We start from the raw sequence: 21,838 nt of genomic DNA, 5'->3' as shown, positions 1-21,838 counted from the left end.
ATTCCTTGTTTGGCTATGCTATGCTAAAGGAATTTAACTTGATTGCCTAACAGGAAGTACTTTCATGGAAAAAATAATGAATTTGAGTTTGTTCAGAAATACTCAAAACATTCAGATTATTTTAAAGTACAATGAATAATACATTCAACAGTTGAAGAAAAGAGGGAGGAATTTTTTTACATAAATTTCCCTCCTTTGATGCCAAAAGAACTTAACTATTTTCCATAATACTACTCAACTTCCTTATAACAAAATAAATTCTCCCTTTTTATGCTTCCTGTCTATGTTTTCTCAGAGTGTAAATGACTCTTCTATTACCACTTACTCTTTCTCAGTAATCACATGTTAAATGAAATAAATTTAAAAAGAAATATTTTTTGTACTACCGAATTACATTCCCAGCCTGAAAATAACAATTTTTAAGGATTGTCCTGCTGTGGTTTAGTTTTCCAATTAGTTTTTGTTTTTTTCTGTAACTAATAAAATATATTGGGGGGGGCACTTTGGGGGAAATAAGAGGTGATAGTGGAAGTAACAAAAGGGGAAATTTACAGTTTATTAGGTATTTTCATAGTAGGGATGATGTTTCAACTAACTTTTTATTGGGCACAAAATATTGAATAAGGGCATGGGAAAAGGGAAATCACACATTGTGGAACTTTGGCAGCCTTCTTTGTATAGTAAGACTCAGTTTGAGTAAATTGAACCTGTTTCCAAGTGCTTGGAAGACATGAGGCTTTTCCTATAAATTCTGGTTGTTTTGGTGCCGGAAATTGAACCCAGATTCACTTAAACACTGAACCACATCCCCATCCCCTTTTTCATATTTTATGTTAGAGACAAGTTCTCACTGAGTTGCTGAGGCTGACTTAAAACTCCTGATTCTCCTTCCTCAGCCTCCTGAGCTGCTGGGATTACTGGCATGCACCAAGTGCACCCAACCATCCCTATTTAAGTCTTTGTATCTAAACTTTTTCTTAACTGTGGAAGTTATTAACATGTCCTTGAGAATGCTGTAATTAAGCTACTCCTTTTCTTCATCCAATACCTTCTTACCATTTTTCTTTTTCAGGGACTATGTTAGGAGTGAACTGGAGTCTGCCTATGAGGGACCAATGTATTTAGAACCTCTCTCCATGAATCGGTTTACCACTGCCTTAATAGGTATGTATCGTTAAAGACTTAGAAGTGTTGGTAGGAACTGATGAGTCTGAGTGCATTCTTTAGTATCTTATGGTAAAATTGGTGTGTACTTTAAAAAATAAATGCAAAAACTCAGTTATTCATGGTGATTCTTTCCAAGTACAGTAGTTGTTTAATGTCATATTTTCTTAATCTTTCCCCCCACAAATAGGTGTTTGTTTGTTTTTATAATCATATTGTTCATAGCTCAGTTTCTTGTTTTTTTTAGTGTTTTGAGTATTTGGGAAGATTTAAGTTTTAAACAGAACTATTTGAAAGATGAAAATGAAGTCTGCATCTTAAATCTACGTATTCAAAGTCATCACAGTGTCATCAAAAATAAATTGCCAGAAGTATTAAGAACTTTAGATATAATTGAATCACTCAAGTAGCAGAACATTACAATTTGGAGTGTTGACTAAGGTTAAAAAAAATACCCAATACAGTCCAAAGTGAGCTACCAGACCTTACCATGTCAGAGTTCCAGAAAACCTGTTTTGTGAATTTTAACCCAACCCTTGTAGAAGGTATTAGAAAGCTGAATATTGGAGCTTGAAGGATTTCTTTGGAGAGGACTGTTTTCTGACATACCTTTCCAGCCCTTTGCATATAGAGTGGACCATCTGGAGAGGCCCCTGTCTTCTGTGGTGTGGGGGAGTACTGGGACTGATTCAGACTTTTAGAATCTAAAGCTGCACTGTCTAGAACTCACCATGGGTGGCTACTGAGTGCTTGAAATGTGACTTTTCCAGATTCCTATGTGCTGTATGTGCCAAACAGTTTCTACTTAGTCCAAAAAAGGTTGTAAAATGTCTTTTATTTTTTAATAAGTTGAATGTATATATGATAATATTTAGGATGTATTTGATTAAAGTATATTGTTAATTTTACTTGTTTCTGTTAGCTTTTTGAAATGAGACTTTTAGAAAATTTTGAATCACCTATGTGGATTGTGTTGTGATTCTAATGTGATAGAGAAGTCGAACAGTGAGCTGGCTGCCGAGGAGTGTTTTGACGGGGAGTGAAAATGCCTTGTGTTATGGGAATATCTGTTAGGTTGGAAAGCCTGTGAATTTTTGTCATGGGTGTACCTTAATGTAAGTGTGAGACATTATTTCCTTAATCAATGGCTTGTGGTCACAACCCAACTAAGATTAGTGAATAAGGAAATAAAATAATGTCTATAAACCACTAAATGGCATTTTTCTTCTGACTGATTTTAAAATAACTTCCTACTCCTTTTCTTCCATTTCAACAATAAACTTTTACTGAAAAACAAAATACTTTGAATGTGCCATGATCTCATAGGGTTGCAAATTTATTGGAGATATTTCTATTAGTAGAATCCTGGAATCCAAAGATTGTGATTTTGACTTATTTAGAATTACTAGTTGGCACAGGCACATCAAAAAGCAGTTTACTCTTGTGGAGCTCCAGGGGAGATTCCACTAATAATATGACTCCTTCCTTCTTTCACCTAAATAGGATGAGTAGTCTTCTCTCAAAGAGAATATGTCGTATGAGTCATATTCTTCTCTGAAAGAAGATAAGTGAAGCTTGTAACGCTGGAGTTGAGCACTGCATATGTTGCTGACATAGACTTTTGGGAATTTCAGAGGTTAGAAGTTTACATCATTCTGAACAAGAAAATTTTTCATAGCTCTGAGTACAATAAGTTATGCCAGAATGAAAATTTCTTAACCATTCCTAGTACTAAAACATTTCTTCCAAGCCTCTCTTTCAGTTTTAACTAATTTTTAATTTTTTAATCAAAGAAATACAATTATTTTTAATCATCAAACTATACCACAATTTTATGATGGAACTCTGCTCTCCTGCATCACTCCCCTCCCTTCTCTGTATCCTTCCCCAGACGCCTCTTCCTTCAACTCTGATAGTTTCTTCCCTGCTGTTTTGTCTTTTCTTCCTTTCTATAAATCCTGTTAATTGGATTTGGACCTCCTACATTGGGCCCTTAATTTTCTTACTGTTGTATTTTCCTCCTTTTGAGCTGGTTGTCCCCCCCTCTCCTTTTGGCTGGGGGGCAGGTTTATTTTCTAAGATTTCCCAACTTTTATCTTCTTGCCCTTTTGTTGTTGTATTTTAATTTTTGTTATGTAATTTTCATATCTAAGAGCTTGTTTCCCTTGAATGCTTTTACCATGGTAGTCTTTATTTCTTAGGTGTACAATTTATATTTTTGAAGGTATTATTTTTATTTGAGACTTCCTTTTGCTACTTGCATTCTCGTCATTTCCTTGAGGTCTTGAAGATTGTTCCTTTTGGTCTTTGTCTTTCCTGAAAAACCAGTGTTTCTCAAACCTGTATTAGAATGACCTCGGGATATTAAAAAAAAAAAAAAAAAAAAAAAAGAAAAGAAATATAATACCACTGCCAAGCCTACATTTGGGACTGATTAAACTGTTAAGTTTTACTTAAATGTCTAGGCATCCTCAACCTATCATTGTGTTAAAGGGAATTACTAAGTTGTTGGAATTTCGGGCTTGCCAGCAGGTGTGTTCCATTGTGGGTGATCATGTAGCACTGGCCTTTTAAGGCAGGTACCCCCAGTGTCAGTCTTTGTAATTCTTTTACTTGGATTGGTCAACTTTCTCAGGACTGTTTTAAACAGGGGAGGCAGCTGGCAGTGGCTCAAACTGACTGCTGAGAACGGAATAATAAATTTAACAGCAATGCTTTGGGATCTAAAGAGATCTCATCTCTTGAGGTATAGCCTTTTATTTTCAACTGGGCACCTCACCTCTGTTATGGGTTGCGTATAGTGTCTAGGAGCTTCAGTTTTTGCATCTTCAAAAAGCAAACTTCAGTCTTCTCCAGGTTAAGGGGAGGAGGCCTAGCTAAAAACACAGTAAGTGATCTCCTCTCTGCTTTCTATCTTATAAAATCATGTTGACATCTTTCTCTTTTGGTGACCTTACCTCTTGTTTCTTTCTGAGTTTTTCTCTTTTCTAAACCTTTATATTGTTCATATTTGAATACTAGTTGTTAGAGGGGGAAATACTAATGCTTTGAAGGAGAAAATAACACGTGTTCTGTAACACATTAAATTGTTAAAGATGTTTAGCCTTGTGTAGAAATTGTTGCTATTTGTGTATTTTTCTATGGATAGAGCACAAACATAAATCTCCAAATTTTGTTTTGCTTTTCATTGGCAAGGAAGAGAATATGAGTAAGTGGTTTTTAAATTAATCTGGAAAATAATATGTTTAAGAATTCTCAAGAAATTGTGAAAAGAGCAATGAGGGACTTGTTCATTCACTGAAATGGAACAAGGTGCCACTGTTACCAGAGTATATCACTGGAAAGAAAAATGGCAAGTTCCTACACAATCCCAAATATGTAAAGAATTTTGGAGTATACTGAAGTAACATTTCAAATTAAAAAGAAAATAATGGATGATTCTAATAACTAGTTTTGAGACAATGACCTGAACATCTGGAAAGAACAAACTTAGATCTTTACTTACTCTCTTACTCCAAAATAAATTCAAAATGTATTAATTTTTCAGTTAAAGTTTTCTAAAAAACAATGTCAGTACTTGTATAATCTTGAATAGGGGGAGCCATATAAATAAGTAAAGAATGTGAATAAAATTTCACCAAATAATTGCAATTGTTTTTATATACTTGTTGGTAATGTTCAATTCTATTGATAATCAAAAAATGTGTATTCGAAAACCCCAGAAAATATTTGTTGTTTTCTCCCCTCTAAATTATATTCACTATGAGCAAACCAGTAAGAAAATGGGCACCTTGTATACTAGATAACTTGTTTTTGGAGGACAGTCTGACAGTATGTATTAAAATCCTTAAAAAAATGTTTCTTTTGATTCAATAATTCCACTTTTAGGAATTTAGCTTAAGACAGTGTTAGGAAATGTGACCCAAGTAGTAAGCCTATGCAAGGATATCATAAATGTATAATGGTGTTACAGCTTATTTATATAAAGCATTTCATTGAAATATTAGGAAAAGGCCAAGTGCTAATATTTTTCCACATGCATTATTTAATATATCATACAACTTTAAAAAATAACCATGTATATTAGCATGGAGTGATGTACAGTGTGTTAAGTGAAAAATATTGATTGTGAAGTAGTTTGTCCACTGTTATCTCTATATAATTATTGCATAAAATAAATGTAGAAATGTAATTTGTACTATGAAGAGCTAACTTCCGAGTACTTGCTAGGTTCAGATACAGTGCTAAAGCTTTACGTATACAATACTTCATTTAATAAATTAGGGTATTCATAGAGGTCAAACTTTCCCTTTTTGTATCTCTGTAATTCTAACTTTATGTTATAATCATGAGAGAAAAATCTGTTTAAACTTTTCAGTTTTAATTTGCATGGTTGAGTTTTTTGGGAGGTTTTTGTGGTACCGTAAAAATAATTAATCTTTAATTTTTAATTAAAGTTTTTAAAAAATCTCAAAAGTAGTGTAATCTTGGACAAGTAAGTATATCTCTCAGGTTTTATGTTTTACCTTTAGTCCCGAACAGTTAAATATTGAGTTACATTTGGAAAAGGATTTAAAACTATGAACAGTAGCAACTGAATTATTATAATATTGAATTCTGCATCTTAAAGAACTTTCTCCATGTTGTAAATGCAATCAGAAATGTCATGAAGACCAGTGGAAATTTATGTTGCTTTTATCAAATCAGCCCAAGTGAATTAGTTTTCAGCATTCATACTACATGTGAATATGTAATTATCAGGTGAAGTTAAAATTTGATTTAAAATATTATTCAGTAGATCTGTACTTTGCTAAAAGCTGCGTTACCATCATTATCAGTAGTATGTTTTCTCTATGAATACCAAATACTCAAAATTAAATGCATTCTTATCCCCTCTTTTAGGTCAGTTGGTGGTATGTACTTTATGTTCCTGTGTCATGAAAACGAAGCAGATTTGGCTCTTTTCAGCTCATATGCTTCCTCTGCTAGCACGACTCTGCCTTGTTCCACTGGAGACTATTGTTATTATCAACAAATTTGCTATGATTTTTACTGGATTGGAAGTTCTTTATTTTCTTGGCTCTAATCTTTTAGTACCTTATAACCTTGCTAAGTCTGCATACAGAGAATTGGTTCAGGTAAGATTTTCATACACAGGTAGATAAAATTTTACATAAACATTAAAAGATCTCATAGTTACGCTAACATTCTTTTTTGAACCTTCAAAAAAGTGACTATTTTCAGCTCATTTAGGAACATCTGAAATTCCTAGAAGTTCTGTTGAGATGGTAAAGAGAAACGATTGTCTGAAAACAGACTGGGTTTATATCCTAGAGCTGCTGTTACCAATTGTATAACCTTGGGATAATCACTTATCTTCACTGTCTGTAAAATGGAGTTAATAACATATTTTCCTCATAGAGTTGCTATGAAATTTAAGTGAATTCAGTGCCAGGCAGACGTATGTGTTAGTTGTTGTACTGAAGTAAAAAATAATACAGAATCACATATCTAGAAGTCAAATCCCAGTTTTTTTTCCTGATTATATTCCTGCTGTTACTATAGTTCCTTCACTTTATTTAATATTTTTAAAGTGAAAAGTTAAATAGTTGTGGGTTATATTATGAATGGATTTCATTGGATACAGTATAGGAGCTAACTTTGCCAACATAAAATGTCTGTTGCAATAGTCTTTCCCTTCTTTTTTTTTAACACCTTTGCTCTAAAAAAAATTTACTCCCAGACACAAGCTATACACTTTGGGAGATAAATGTCTTTTGATTTAATTTTTAGTTTCAGTGAATAAAATAGATCTTAAACCTGACTGGTATGAAAAACATGTTTTAACATGATTATTCTCTTCTGCCTCTTGACTGTGTATATGACCAGAAGGTATAGGAAGCTCTTAGATTGACCATACTAACTACTGACAGAGCTGCTCTCTTGTGCCCCAGTGACAAATCTTTAAGAAAAAATTTCCTGTGCTCTCGGCCGAAGTCTGACTCTTTATCTTCCTTCTTTGTCTTACACGATGATTAACTTGGATGGTTTCCCAGAAGTATATATTTCAAAGAGGAGGAGATTATTTCCATGCTCAGTATAGAGATGCTTTCTAAGGGGGGTTGTAGTTGTATTCTGAGTGATAATGACAAGTTTAGGAACTGTACTTTTAAAAATTTCATCTTGTGGCTCTATTCTAGTTTGATAAGCAGGAGATATTTAATAAACCCTTATTGACTATTAAATATGTAATACCCTTAAGACAAAGTCTCCATTTTTTCAATGTTATGTGTACTCCCTTGGTTGCCATAAGATTTATGTATCACCAGGTGTAGTAGTTGAAAATAAATTTTAGGTTATGAAATTTGTGACTTCGGAAGAATTGGATGAGCAAGAAATGTAGTATCAGGCTTTTTTAGTGGTCTGTTCCTGGAATGGAAAAGAGAAAATGTACTTTCTACCTCTTAATAATCCGCTTGCCTCTAATCATAATTTTATATCTAGTCAAGCAGTTTACTTTAAGAATGTTTTCTAGTTGGGAAAAGTAGAAATTAATTGTGGCTAGGCTGTAGAAAAAGAACTACTTTACTGATGAAAAAATATAAAATTAAAAATCCAAAGTCACTATATCTAAAGCTCTTTATACCTTTTTGAAACATCCTGTTGTCACACTGAGAGATGCTGGCAAGATCAGTTGGCTGCTGAAGTAGGATTTTGTAGACTGTCTGGCAGAACCCTACTGGGTTTCCAGGGTCTGGTCCCTGGCTTAGTAACTACACAGAAACTTGGTTACAACTATGATCTTAGATTGAATCAGATTCTGGCAATTGATTCTTGCTAATCAGTTCCATTAGAGATTGTTTTATAATTGGAAAATGAATTTATTGAGTTATAGCAGATCATTGAGATTCTAAAGGTGTGCCCTTTTCCTGGTATTAATGCATTTGGCAAACAAGATTGAGAACTATGGTTGATGAGTGAATACCCAGTAGGATCAAGGAGAATCTATTCATCTGGGGAAAAGGCTTGCTGTTTACCTTTGTTCTGCAATAAAGTAAATTTTTCCAGTGAGTAAGTATTTTGTCTTCCACTGAACTACTTCTCATCTATGACATTCCTGAGTAAACCCTGAAAATGATTTTTTCCTGATTCTCTTTCTCCTAACCCCTCAATCACTATTGCATTATTCATGCTAGTTCTGATTATTTTGATTAAATACAAGTGTTTGCCAAGCCTCCTCAAACTACCTCTTGGGGTATTTTGACCTTACCCTTGAGCCATTAGGGCAGTTTTCTGTTGCCATCAGATGGTGTGTGAAATGTTAATAATATTACAAAATGAGTAAATTTTTATAAACATATGATTTACTATGTAGAGAGCTAACTTTAAAGAAATTTAACTGAAATAGTCCTATAAAAAAAAATTGTAATTTTTACTCTAAGTACTTCAGATTAAACTCTTTTAAGTGCTTAAAAGTATCTATTGAGGGTGATGAAAAATGTTTTCCTGTCTTATTTTCTTATTCAGGTAGTGGAGGTATATGGCCTTTTAGCCTTGGGAATGTCCTTGTGGAATCAACTGGTAGTCCCTGTTCTTTTCATGGTTTTCTGGCTCGTCTTATTTGCTCTTCAGATTTACTCCTATTTCAGTACTCGAGATCAGCCTGCATCACGGGAGAGGCTTCTTTTCCTTTTCCTTACAAGGTAATTAATAAGAGCCAATGATACTGCATATAACCTTAGGAAGAGAACACTTTGATGTAAGAATAATAAGTTTTACAAATTGCTTTTTGAAGTCATGTTTTTTGACTTCATAATTGATTAAGATAGGATTTTCATTCAGTGGATATGGAGGCCTGACCAGTGCCAGGGGTATGCTAATGGAAGCATGAGGGTGTGTTTGGCTGTACTCGGGATTAAAGTATAGCAAATGATCTGTGGAAAGGTACATAGCAAAGTGTAAAAGCATTTTTTCAATTTTAAGTTAAATTATGGATCAGTAAGAGAAAAATGTTACCAAAAAATCAGTCACTTATTATTTAATATATCACACTGCCAAATATTTTCTCTCACATTTAATCTTTCCTACAAATTGGAGACATAGTTACCTTTATTGTCATTGCCATTTTGTAGCTGAGGAAACTAACAAGAGTAACTTGCCCAAGATGACATTGTTAAAAGAAATAGAGCTAACTTTCAAACCCATCTGAGTTCAGAACCTGTGACTTTTCAATACTCTGTGTCCTCATATTTCTAATGTTTGCTTCAGAACTAACATAGTGTCAAATAATTGGTGAAACAGATAAGTCATAGTATTTTACCATTTAACCCAACAGAATTCTATAAGACTTCTTTTCTAAAATTTACTGGGTTCCTTTAAGTCTTATGACAGTTGAGTTCTTTTCCTAGCACCCTGTCTTTGCTATGAGCTTAAACCACATTCATGTTTGTCATTTTTTCCACTCTGGGTATACATCTTGGTTCCCTGTTTCATTGTTATTTTAAAAGGCAATAATAATAATAAAGGCAGGTAAAAGTTCTGAGTTCTAGTTAATAGAGCCATTAGTTTTCAGCTGTCCAGTATGATGGAGGACTGTATATTAAGTGGTATAGGTAATGAGACATTTAAGACAAATTTACAGTCCTAAAGGAGCTTCTTATCAGTTAAGACAGAAATTATTAATACAAATCTAAATATCAATAAAAATGTGATGGAGCAGTATCTGTTTTAAAAAATAAGTGGGATAAACTTACTGGTATTAAGTCAGATTTGTAGTTTATGAAAATGAGTAACATTTTAAATTCTAAGTAGCTTGTATAAGCATGCAATAAGTGGTGTCAAAGTCAGACACATTTTAATGACCAGTTCTATATTGAATAAATTTAATATTTGTTTTTCTATAAATATTATGAGGGTTTATGCAGAACTCTTAAATAATTCAAAAAAAGAAAAAGGTATACAGCTGTGGTTAAGATAGTAACTGCAACGTGGAACCTGGAATTCATCATGCTTTAAGTCAAATTATCCATTTGAATTCATGATCAAATTATGTATAGTACAATTATTTTTAATAGGTTTAACAAGTTACTAAACTGAATGAATTTGGATTTATTTACAAAGCAGAAAAATAATGCTGAGTTTTTAGATACCTTACCAAAATAATTTTTCTCTCTGTTCTTTTTCTATACATAGTCAAGATGGATTATCCTTTCTCAAGATGAAAATATTTTGATTTGGTTTTAATTGAGATGCTCCCATATTGGTTCTTTTTTCTTAATTTCTGTCTCTGAGAGTTATCTCTGTCCTTGATGTTTTTGTGTCAGGTTATATTTATGTATTTCCTTGCCCCAAACCAGCTTATTCACATAAAGAAGATTAGAAGTTTATCAGAATACCCCAAACAGACAGAAAAGTATACACAAGCAACTAAAAAACGGTGTTTTGTTTACTGCCAGAAAATAGAAACTGAAATCAATTAAAACGTCTCTCTTATTGAAGAAGGGAGGAAAAGTTTTGTAAATTTCCCTTCTTTCACTTCCCCCAAAGCTCAGTTTGAAACCTTTTGAATTCTTTAGTATGATGTCTTTTGAAAAATAGCGCCACGTTGTTTTCTGAAGTAAGAGAAGAGTGTGCTCCTCTTGCATGTGTAATTAAATCATACAGTTCGGGTGTAAAAGATGTTTCTAAATATGAACATGGGAATAGAATAGTGATTCTCATATTAACAAATTATGAACAATTTGTTTAAACATTATATAATGATTTCTGGGAAGAAAATGTCAAATTCAGAAATTCAGATTTGTACAAATGTCATGAAATTATTATTTTAGCTATATCAACCACCATGACTAGTGGATATTTTGGCTGCTAGCAGAAAATCAGACACCCTTTTTCTCATTATAATGTACATAGGTCTATAATAACATTACATGCTTTCACATAAAAAACAACTTATAAGCAATCGTTTAGGGAAAAACAAACATGTATAAGTGTGGAGCTACACAGTAAATGATAGGCCTTGATTTACCTAAATGAATTTCTCATGCATACAAATGAAATTTTCTGAAATTCTTTGTGTTTGTGTGTGTGTGTGAGTGTGAAATTATATGTAGGTGCTGAGCAAATGCTAAATCTAACTCATTATTACATAGTAGTTCATAACATTTATTTATAATATGTACCTAAATTGATATCTGATATGCTAAATGAAAGGTTGTCTTTATAAGTGGTTTCACAGCAAACTTTTATGTTAAAAATTGGTACTAAAATTATTTTAAAATTGTCTTAGACTTTATTCTTACGCTTTATTCTTTATGCTTATGAAATTATCCTTTAAAAAATTCATTTAACTAAACCTAAATTAAATTAAAACTTGAGACACTGGTAGTATGTTTGATACTGTTGTAGTTAAGAGGGTTTGTGAGTTGCCAGAAGGCCCTTCCTCTGAGCCATTTGGTCAAGTGAAGAGTGGTAACAAGTGATCCTATCCGCGGTATACTCTGAACATTTTGAACAGCCAACATTTTTCAGATGGAACAATGGGCAAAAGTACAAGTTTCTTTTGAGTACTTACCAGTAGCTAATTATATGTTTCTTAAGGTTTGAACAGGATTTAAGCTCTTTGAATTTTATTGCATTTGAAGGAGGTGATAGCTAATTAAGGAAAAATAAAGACCTTGTTTCAGATAGGGTGCCATGTACTGGATATTTGCCAAAGAGGTAGAAAAGATGTAATTTTGAATACAATAATATGATTTAAAGTATTTATAGAGTGATAGGGTGATTTCATCTCAGATTTTGTTTTGAGGTGATTTAATGAGGATCTAATCAAGCTTGGTGGTTATTTAAAGACTGAAAATGTTTTTAATCTAAATAGAAAATTCACATCTGTTACTGTGTCCTGTTCTTTTCCAGCATTGCTGAATGCTGCAGCACTCCTTACTCTCTTTTGGGTTTGGTCTTCACGGTTTCTTTTGTTGCTTTGGGTGTTCTGACACTCTGCAAGTTTTACTTGCAGGGTTACCGAGCTTTCATGAATGACCCTGCCATGAACAGGTAAGTTCTTTTCTTGAATATGTTTAGCAACATAGCTTGAAGAAGTAACGATGAATTGCTTTGGTTGATGGATTTTAGAAGAAATGGAATTTTGAGGAGTTTTTCTTGATGAGTTAAGACATTTAGATTTAAATGCTGTGAATAAATAACTAAATCCCCATGTAATGTATTTTAATTGTGTGTATAATACAATGAATTTTGGACACTTTTCCTTTTCTAGATTGCTTTATGATTTTTGAAAGCTATTTTCCCTTTGAAAGTTTCAGTGTAGTCCTAGTCAAATCTCATTCTGTGTTTGATACTTTCTTAATTTTTTTTTTTTTAGAACTTACATAATTTGAATACTACGTTTTGCTGTTAAATCACTAAGATTGGGTATTGAGAAATCTGTTTACAGAACTTCTCATAATTTCTGTTACCTTCATTTATGAATGTAATGTTTTTCATTTATGAGTTTATATAAACTCTTCTCAGAAGCCTTCATTTATTTTTATAGCCTCTTCTTAAAATCTTTAAATATTTATTATTCATAATCTTCCTGCTTGTCCCAGCCAGCAACTTTAAAATGGAAAAAAGGGGGTGGTTCTGGTAAAGGGAACAAGGAAGAAAAATAACTCATGTAGAAGTTTAGAAAATTCATATAATTTACAAGGTACAAGATGGAAAGGGATGGCTCCTTTCCCCTACTTCCCATTTCCTATCCCCAAAGAAAACAGCTCTAGATGGATATTTTAAAAAATTTGATCTGGAAAAGTACATCTATGTATATAGTTCTTTGGTTCATTGTTACCTCTTTTTTTGTTGTTTTGCTATTAGAAAATAATACTGCTTTGAGCATCTGTGCATCTTTTTCTCTTTTAAAATCTCTAATGAGGAAAATTTTAAACCAACAAACTTGAGATAATAATAAAATTAACCCAACATGCTCATTGCCCATTTCCATTCTCATACTGCAGTCAGCTCTCCCCAGCCTGCCCCCAACCCATGGTCCCCTATATGTGATTGTTTGGAGATAATATCATTTTTTCCCTAAATATTTCAATCTGTAAATCTTTTGAAAAGCATAACTGCAACAGAATAATCATTCCTAATAAAAGAATTCCTTGATATCAAATAACTAGTTGTTTAAATTTTCCTAATTATTTTTTAAATTTTTTTTTTTTTTTTTTTAAGGACAGAATGCCTTTATTTTATTTATTCATTTTTATGTGGTGCTAGGGATTGAACCCAGTGCCTCACATGCTAGGCAAGTGTTCTGCCTCTGAGCTACAGTCCCAGCCCCTAATTATTTTTTGTTTTGCTCAACTCAAGATCCAAATAAGACCCATATTTCAGTTGGTTAGTTGTCTCTTAGGTCTCATTTAATATTTAGGTCCCATTGTTTTGCTCAACTCAAGATCCAAATAAGACCCATATTTCAATTGGTTAGTTGTCTCTTAGGTCTCATTTAATAGTTAGGTCCCTGATATCTCTGTGTACCCCACCTCCTTTATGTGTTGAAGACCCTAAGTGTTTGTCCTGCAGAGTGTTTCAGATTCTTAATTTTGTTGAGTGCATCCCATGGTGTCACAGAAAATGTTTCCCTATTCACTGGATTTTCCTTTAGACATACATATTATTTTCTAGTATATCCATAGAGAAAAATTATATCAGTAAGATTTTGTGTATATTTAGATTCATTAGCAGTTTTTCTCCAGGAGGATTTTGTCTATCTCAACATTAGTATGCTCACTTTCACATTTTTGTCACTCCTTCATGTCATCATACTTTGAAATATTTGCTAATGTGTAGTTTTAGAAGCTGCACCCATCCTTTGCTCATTTTTCATTTATTTCTGAGAGTTCTTTATAAACCAAGTCAATAGAATAAAAATTTTTATGACTTTTACATATATCATATTTTTATGGAGATTAAATTTCAAAAAGTATTTGTGTTTATCTGGCCCTTTGGTCTTCTTTTGAAAGAGATGTTTCCCTCTGGAAGAGTTTGAAAACATTTATCAATATTTTTTCTTTTATAATCAGGGTGTGGCTCATGATGTACATAGGTTTGATTCATAGGTGTAATTGATAGTGGATATCTAAGAGTGTCAGAAGTAAATAATTCATTAACAAAGTCTGGTTAGAAAAATTATTAATCTTGAAAGTTGCTCTTTTTCCTTCATTGTATGCTGATAGTAGCTAGTCCGCTTTTGCACATGTGGGGGGGGAGTACATTACATGCTTATGCATTTAACGTTCATGTTATATGCTGTGAAGTTACTGTACATTACCAGTCAGGTTTTTAGTCTGAATTGTCTGAATTAATTCACAAAATATGTAACAACATTTTGAGTCTTTGGATTTAAATGAGATTCACATTATTTACTTCTGAAAATGACTGCTTTTTTAGGGGCATGACAGAAGGAGTGACACTGTTGATTCTGGCGGTGCAGACTGGGTTGATAGAGCTACAGGTGGTTCACCGGGCATTCCTGCTCAGTATTATCCTCTTCATTGTTGTAGCTTCTATCCTGCAATCTATGTTAGAGATTGCAGATCCTATTGTTCTGGCGCTGGGAGCATCTAGAGATAAGTAAGTAACTTCCTAATATTCTTTGATTTAACTCAGTTCTTACAACATCTTTCCATGACTTTGTTATCAGAAGACTTAGAGAATGTTAAAGATGGAAAATGAATACATAACTGGCATTAGCTTAGGTTAATTCAATAATTATTTTATTTTTCCAATATAAAATGTTTTGTTTGACTTTTATAATCTGTTTTTTCCTCCTCAAGATTTCTGTAGTTGAAAGTCCCATTAGAGACTATAAAATTATAAATCAATTCTTCAGAGAAATTCAGTACTTTTTATATTTGTCCAGTTTTAAAATTAAAAATGGAACATATATAGTCCAGTAAATATAGTGAATATTATGTAATTTTATTCTGTGTAATGCTATTTAAAGGAGGCAAGCATTAAGAAAAATGCAGGTTATGGAGAGAAAAAAAAGGCTGTCAGATAATCATAAAGATGGGTATTTATGAAATAAGAACCTTTTAGACAGTTGCAACTTACTGAGGTTATAGTGGGAATTCTTGACACCTTATGGGACCAAATGAAATTAATAGATTCGTGTACATCTTGTATTACAGAAATTTTCATAAGGAATAAAACTCAATCAGTTCTTTAAAGATAAAATTTTTGGTAGTTGTAATTTATGAAAGGAAATTATGTAGGGAGTTACTTAAAATCAGGGTCACTATTTTTTTTTCCAGAATTCCAGCCACATTTTAATAATTTATTAGTTGATTATAGAAATACATCTGAAATTATTGCTTGGAGCAGGCAGTCTTTTGGGAGGGAGAGTTGTGACAGTAGATTTCTAAAACATTCTAGTGTAGCATTTTAATTATAGTTCATCAGATTTATCTTTGTATCCCCATAATGCACATTGCCAAATGTTCTGTAAAATTATCTCTAATGGTAGGATGGCTGAGAGAACCAATTTAAAAGCTCAAAGCTCTTGGATATATTTCAGATAATCTTAATCTTCATACTTAATAATATAGTTACTTGAGATTTGTTTTCAAGGTTTAAGGTTTCTCCATAGAAGCATTTAAGATGATGAACTCAAGAATGAGCTCAGTAAAATAGCCATTTAATAACTTAAAAAGTAGGTTGTTTTGACCTACCTATGGTTAGTATTTTGGCATCTCTGGAAAATGAAACTGATAGAATGTTATAGAAAGCTTAGAAAAGAGAAAGGAAGAAATAACAACAATTCATAATTCCACTACAGTAAGAACCAGCACAACCAACTCTGGTCTTCCCAGGATGCTCAACTAGCCTCCCTGCTGGCCTCCTCCTCTGAAATCAAATGCAGAGGAATTGAGAGAAAAAGGAGCAAACTAAGAGGCTTCTGCAAGTGCCTGGGGCTGCTAATTTGAGCTTGTGTATGTGTTATTACTCAAGCTGCCAGCAGCCAAGGGGCCGCCCTCTTGGCTGTGGGAGGAAAATCGGAATCATCAGTTAGGTTCTGTCCTTTTTCCCATTACCTATGGTCTTAGGAGAATACTGTCCACATCCACCTATTAGTACTTTTTGAAACAACAAAAGGGAAAAATTATGAGAAAAATGTAACACATGACTCAAGAAGAACTGAGAAAAACATGTGCCATCTTCCTCTAGGAGTTTGTGGAAACACTTCCGTGCTGTAAGCCTTTGTTTATTTTTACTGGTATTCCCTGCATATATGGCTTATATGATTTGCCAGTTTTTCCACATGGATTTTTGGCTTCTTATCATCATTTCCAGTAGTATTCTCACCTCTCTTCAGGTAAGCCTAATATTAATTAACTATGTAATAAGTGATTTCCTTATTTTTCCTCCCCGAAAATGAATTAAGCTTTTTTGAGATTAGTGACTTCAAATGGCTTATTTCTGTGATCACTTCCCACTGTCTTTACTAGAACACATTACATTTCTTTGACTATAGGAGTTAGAAGGCAGGTTGTAACAATGCTAAATAGATCTGTCTATCTCACTGTATTTTTTTTATTAAAGTAATTAAGACTTTGTTTCTTATTATGAAAATGGTATGATACAGAGTTGTTATGTAAATCTGAAATTGATAACCATAAAATATTAAAATATTTTCAAGCTTGTTTGGAGTAGATTTTTTAAATCAAATACTTGAAATACCCATAGTTTCATGATATATATATATATATATATATATATATATATATATAAATAAATATACATGATACAGTATATCACACACAGAGAATACAATATATACTTTATACACACAGATACAGACACAAACAATATTGTTCTAGAAATCACAGGCTTATTGTAACTTAAAGGTGAAATTTGCTGCTGGCTCAGTGAGAAGCAGAAGAGAATATAATATCAGCAGTAAGGATTTATTCATTGTTCCTTGTAAAAGTAAATTTTTTTTTTGAGATCTTAGTAAGAGGAATGACTACAGAATGAGAATTAAGATAGATGATGGATGAGTTAGAGAAGACTGATTACTCATTGTTTTAGGAAAGTTATGTCTGAAGGTGTGACTTTTTGTTATCTCATACATGATTTACAAGATCACCCACATTTAATTACACCAATGTCTCCTTTATAGATTGTATTTATTTTTCCCCTGGAAACTTCTCTTTAGATTTTAAATATGACATCCAAAAAGAACTAAGAATGTGTTGATATTTAAAGCTTATGAAAAAAGTTTCTTAGTGTTCATATACATTTTTTTTCCAGGTTCTGGGAACACTTTTTATTTATGTCTTATTTATGGTTGAGGAATTCAGAAAAGAGCCAGTGGAAAACATGGACGATGTCATCTACTACGTGAATGGCACTTACCGCCTGCTGGAGTTTCTCGTGGCCCTCTGTGTGGTGGCCTATGGTGTCTCAGAGACCATCTTTGGAGAGTGGACTGTGATGGGCTCCATGATCATCTTCATCCATTCCTACTATAATGTGTGGCTTCGGGCCCAGCTAGGCTGGAAGAGCTTTCTTCTCCGCCGGGATGCTGTGAATAAGATTAAATCATTACCCATTGCTACAAAAGAGCAGCTTGAGAAACACAATGATATCTGTGCCATCTGTTATCAGGTAACTCACTCAGTAGGGATCCACTTGGGTGGATCAGACATCATGCACTTTGGGACTGCAACCACGTTAACCAAATACAAATTAAATTTCCAGGTAGCATTAATTCCTGGGTTAAAAAAATGTGCCTCTAAAATTATTAAAGACCTGATAAAGTATTTCCATTTTATTTTAAAATTAAACTTTTAATTTAGTCCCTCCCATTCTAATTATCATTGTTTTCAACATTATTGCTCACCCATAAATAAAGGAAAAACAGGTCAGGTGTATTTTATATTTACTCCTGAATACACATACACACACACACATGTACTACCAGATGTATACGATCGATCAGGAGTCAGCAACTTCTGAAAAGTGGTGTGTCAAGATTCTGACTCATCCTTCTATTCCCGAGGTGGGGAAGGAGTGTTCATGGACGTAACCTGGGTAGAGACTGCTCGTCTGTGGGTTCCTAGGTATCAGAGAGGTGCAAGTGTTTGTGGGAGGTGGGGGGATGGTGGAGGCCACCCTTGGTGAACCTCTGAAGCTGACCTGCCTCCCGTCTTTGGCACACACACTTTAGAGAGCTGACGATCGCCTTCAGTTACAAATTAAATACTTAAATCACCTTGGAAATTTTTTAAAAAGGCCTACTTTTAGTCACCAGTCACCTGTGCAGGAGGGGGACTGGTGGCAGTTCACTACTAAAGCTGCATGTTGGAGTGGGATAAAAATCACGATCAACAGTAGAAACTGTATTCCACTTAAAATCACTCTTAAAGAGTGTCTGCTGGATCATGTCAGAGTACACAGGGAATGTTCTTTCTCTAGGGCTACCTCGATAGAGTAGGAGGGCTGCGTTTTTGTGTGTGCTTAAAGCTACCTAGAATATTTTTCTCATAGTAAAATATACCTACCACTTTTAAAAAATATGATTAAAACATACTTGCGGATTCTAGCAAAACATTGTTCGCCAGGTGATTGTTGCATTTAAGGGAACCGAGGAGTAATGTAGCTCCCTTCCAAGTCTACTTGCCATTGTCTTAGTTCTGTTTGCTGTTAAAGTGGTCTCCAGCTCTTTTGTGCCACGTAGCCTTATGCACTCAGAGCAGAGCACCTTATAAACGGGTTCAGGGCACATCAGCTTCAGCAGCCGATGTCTAAATATTCCATCCAGGGATTCAAGAGTCCTCTTTTTGTATTTCCTGTTGTCACATCACTTTTTTTGAGGTGCTAGAACTACCTGCTGATATCACATGGAAAATAAAAGTAGAATTGCTTAGCTTCCCAGCTGGCTGCTTTTCTTTGGATGGCTTTCTGCTTAAAAGTTGACTCCCAGGTGTTACCAGTTCTTGGCAAGGAATTTCTGGGATAATCACTTCTTGTTTGGGACTTCGAACAAAATTAATGCGTATTCACCAAATGTATATTATTACAATTTTAACTTTGTGTACTAAGGCTTCCCTCCCCAAATACATCTTATGGCAAGGAATATTCATGCAAAGTATGCCACTCCTTACTCCATTGGTTATCAAACAGGGGTGTGTAAAAGTCACTTGGGAGGCTTATTATAACTATAGATTTGTGAATCCCATCTTCAAATATCCTAATTTGGTGGGTCTGGGACAGCCCTAGAATGTGTTGATAGCAAGTGACTCTGATGCAAGTTGAGGAATGCTGACTTATACAGACCAAACCTTGAAAACTGGGTCAAATGAGATTGCCACTTCCTTGCCAATACCCTGGTGTTCTGTGGCTGATTTTTGTCTCTCCTTGCAAATAATCTCATCCTGGAGTAATCTCTTCAGCTGTGTTGTAGCATAACTGTGGTAAAAGTCCTGTCTTCATCAGATTTTCTGAGGTTATAATTATACTTGAGTCATACCAGTGGCTCAAGTAATCATACTGCTACAGTTGTGTAACTCTTGCATTTCATACTTAGGCACACCTAGTTATGTAGGTATTTTCTTCCTCGTTTTTGTTTTTGTTTTGTTTTGTTTTTAATTACTTAGCCAGTAGTTCTTATGTTTATAAGGGGGTCTCTGATAGCAACAGCATTATTACTAAAATGAGTTTTTTTCCTAAGATCTGTATTGCAGATTTTCTGTTTGTGTTATAAAGAAATATTGGAACCAGAACTTTTGGGGGTAGCACCAGAGAGTTTGGATGCTAGACGTTTATGAGCTACCTTTTTGGCCCCTCTTTCAGGACATGAAATCTGCTGTGATCACACCTTGCAGTCATTTCTTCCACGCAGGCTGTCTTAAGAAATGGCTGTATGTCCAGGAGACCTGCCCTCTCTGCCACTGCCACCTCAAAAACTCCTCTCAGCTTCCTGGATCAGGGACAGAGCTGGCTGCACAGCCTCATGCTGGAGCTGAGCAAAATGTCATGCTTCAGGAAGATACTGAGCCTGCAGACCACGAGCATTCTCCAGGAACCAGGATACAGGAAGGTTCTGGGGACAGTAGTGAGCTCATCACCAGAAGATCAGATAGCCAGGAAGGGGCAGTTGACCCCAAAGAGTGTCCTCAGAGTGTGAAAGATGAAGCATGTCCCACTGAGTCAACCTAGAGGAAAGGAGGTGGTGGGTATTCTGCTTCAGTACCCTGGAGAAGCTGGCTCAAGATGAACTTTGTGCTTGGATCAAAGGAGTGAATGTGTGAAATGATCAGGCAGGAAACTAACATTCCAAGGATCTACTCCAGGAAGCGCACTCAGTGGAGACCCCTGCTTTCATCCCCTTGAATGCAATGTATGCTAATCAAAATGTATTTATATGTTCTATATTGATGTTCTGTAGAGGTTTGCCAAGAAAATTCAACCTCAGCATCTTCAGGAACAGCCCCTAATACGTGAGGCATTAAATGAAATCAGATTTGAGTGTTTGGAGGGGGCTAAGGAGAAGTGATAAAGAGCATGAGGACAGCACGGGAAGAAGCAGGCAGAGTGGAACTGGCGCTTCCCCGGGAAGGGGTCGTTCATGTTACGAAGTCTGAGTGGTGGCCAGCCCTTTTTCTCCACCCTCTTTTCCCTCAGTTGATTGGAACTCAGTCAGGGGATTATTTAGTTTTGTACAGCACTGCAATTAAATCAAAGATGTAGAAGCATTGATTGTATTCAAAGATCGAAGCACGCTCATACTTCAGATGTGCTTTAGGGAAGGGGTGGGTGGGTGTTGGGCCTGGCGGGTGCATTCACGTAACCTGAGACTCTTGAACTTCATGATGGAGTCTTCATTATTTTGATGTATATGGAACTTTTGTTAATATATTGTATACTTTGTTGGCTGTGTGAAGTAAACTAAAACTCTAATGAACACTTTGGAGTCCGCTTTAGTGATGGAAGCCAAAGTGGGAGGGGCTTTAGGGCACTGATAAAGGCCCTGAGTGTACTTCTCAATCCTGTGTAATGTTTAATTCTTGCAATTGAATTAAAACAGTGTTAAATTATGGCAATATTTGCACTTTGGGAATGAGTACATAACTGTATGATCACACTCTGCAAATGCCACTTTTAAAGCTGTTAATAGACTTTGCACCTTTTCTTTGACAAGGATGTGTCATATTTAAATTTTTACATTCATCATGGCTACAGGTAGAACTGGGGAGGGGGGAATGTAATTTTTTATGGGAATTTTGATATGAAAAGAAACTAGTCATTTATTTATACAATAGGCTTGGCTCAAAAAGTGTTTTTCAGACTCGGTATTCCTAATGTGGGATGTGACTTTATTTTATTTTTAGTAGCAAATTTGGATGTAGACTGACAGACATAGCTGAATGTCTTAATAAATTTAAATTTGAAGATAACTGTGTTTTGTATTATTGCTATAATGTTTTATTGAAATTCTCTTCTCAGGAGGTTCTGTTTTTATTTAGCTTGACTTTGTGTGTGTGTCTGTATGTGTGTATGTTCATGTCTCCTAATTGCCCTGTGAATGCAAAACTCCTTGAGAACATTGAATCTTATACACTACTGGCAGCAAACAGCTCTGCACAAGAAACATCTGATCCCTACTTCAGAC

At 34.5% G+C, this 21,838-nt stretch overlaps 1 protein-coding gene across 2 annotated transcripts in view; it reads left to right on the top strand.

Annotated features, from left to right (window-relative positions):
• The window catches only part of Rnf145 (ring finger protein 145), a 38,688-nt gene extending 17,065 nt beyond the window's left edge, over positions 1-21,623 (top strand). For both annotated transcript variants that reach the window (XM_047555410.1, XM_047555411.1), the window contains 8 exons: positions 1,073-1,164; positions 6,067-6,302; positions 8,692-8,867; positions 12,079-12,219; positions 14,611-14,793; positions 16,390-16,537; positions 17,476-17,832; positions 20,020-21,623. In XM_047555410.1, the coding sequence (XP_047411366.1) occupies positions 1,073-1,164; positions 6,067-6,302; positions 8,692-8,867; positions 12,079-12,219; positions 14,611-14,793; positions 16,390-16,537; positions 17,476-17,832; positions 20,020-20,385 (1,699 nt within the window). In that variant the 3' untranslated portion in view covers positions 20,386-21,623. The remainder of the gene's footprint in view (positions 1-1,072; positions 1,165-6,066; positions 6,303-8,691; positions 8,868-12,078; positions 12,220-14,610; positions 14,794-16,389; positions 16,538-17,475; positions 17,833-20,019) is intronic.
• The last annotated feature ends 215 nt before the right edge of the window (positions 21,624-21,838 follow it).

The sequence above is a fragment of the Sciurus carolinensis genome, chromosome 6 (assembly GCF_902686445.1).
Source record: "Sciurus carolinensis chromosome 6, mSciCar1.2, whole genome shotgun sequence".
NCBI lineage: Eukaryota > Metazoa > Chordata > Mammalia > Rodentia > Sciuridae > Sciurus > Sciurus carolinensis.
The sequence above is the reverse complement of the archived record's forward strand: the minus strand, read 5'-3'. Positions and strand labels throughout refer to the sequence as shown.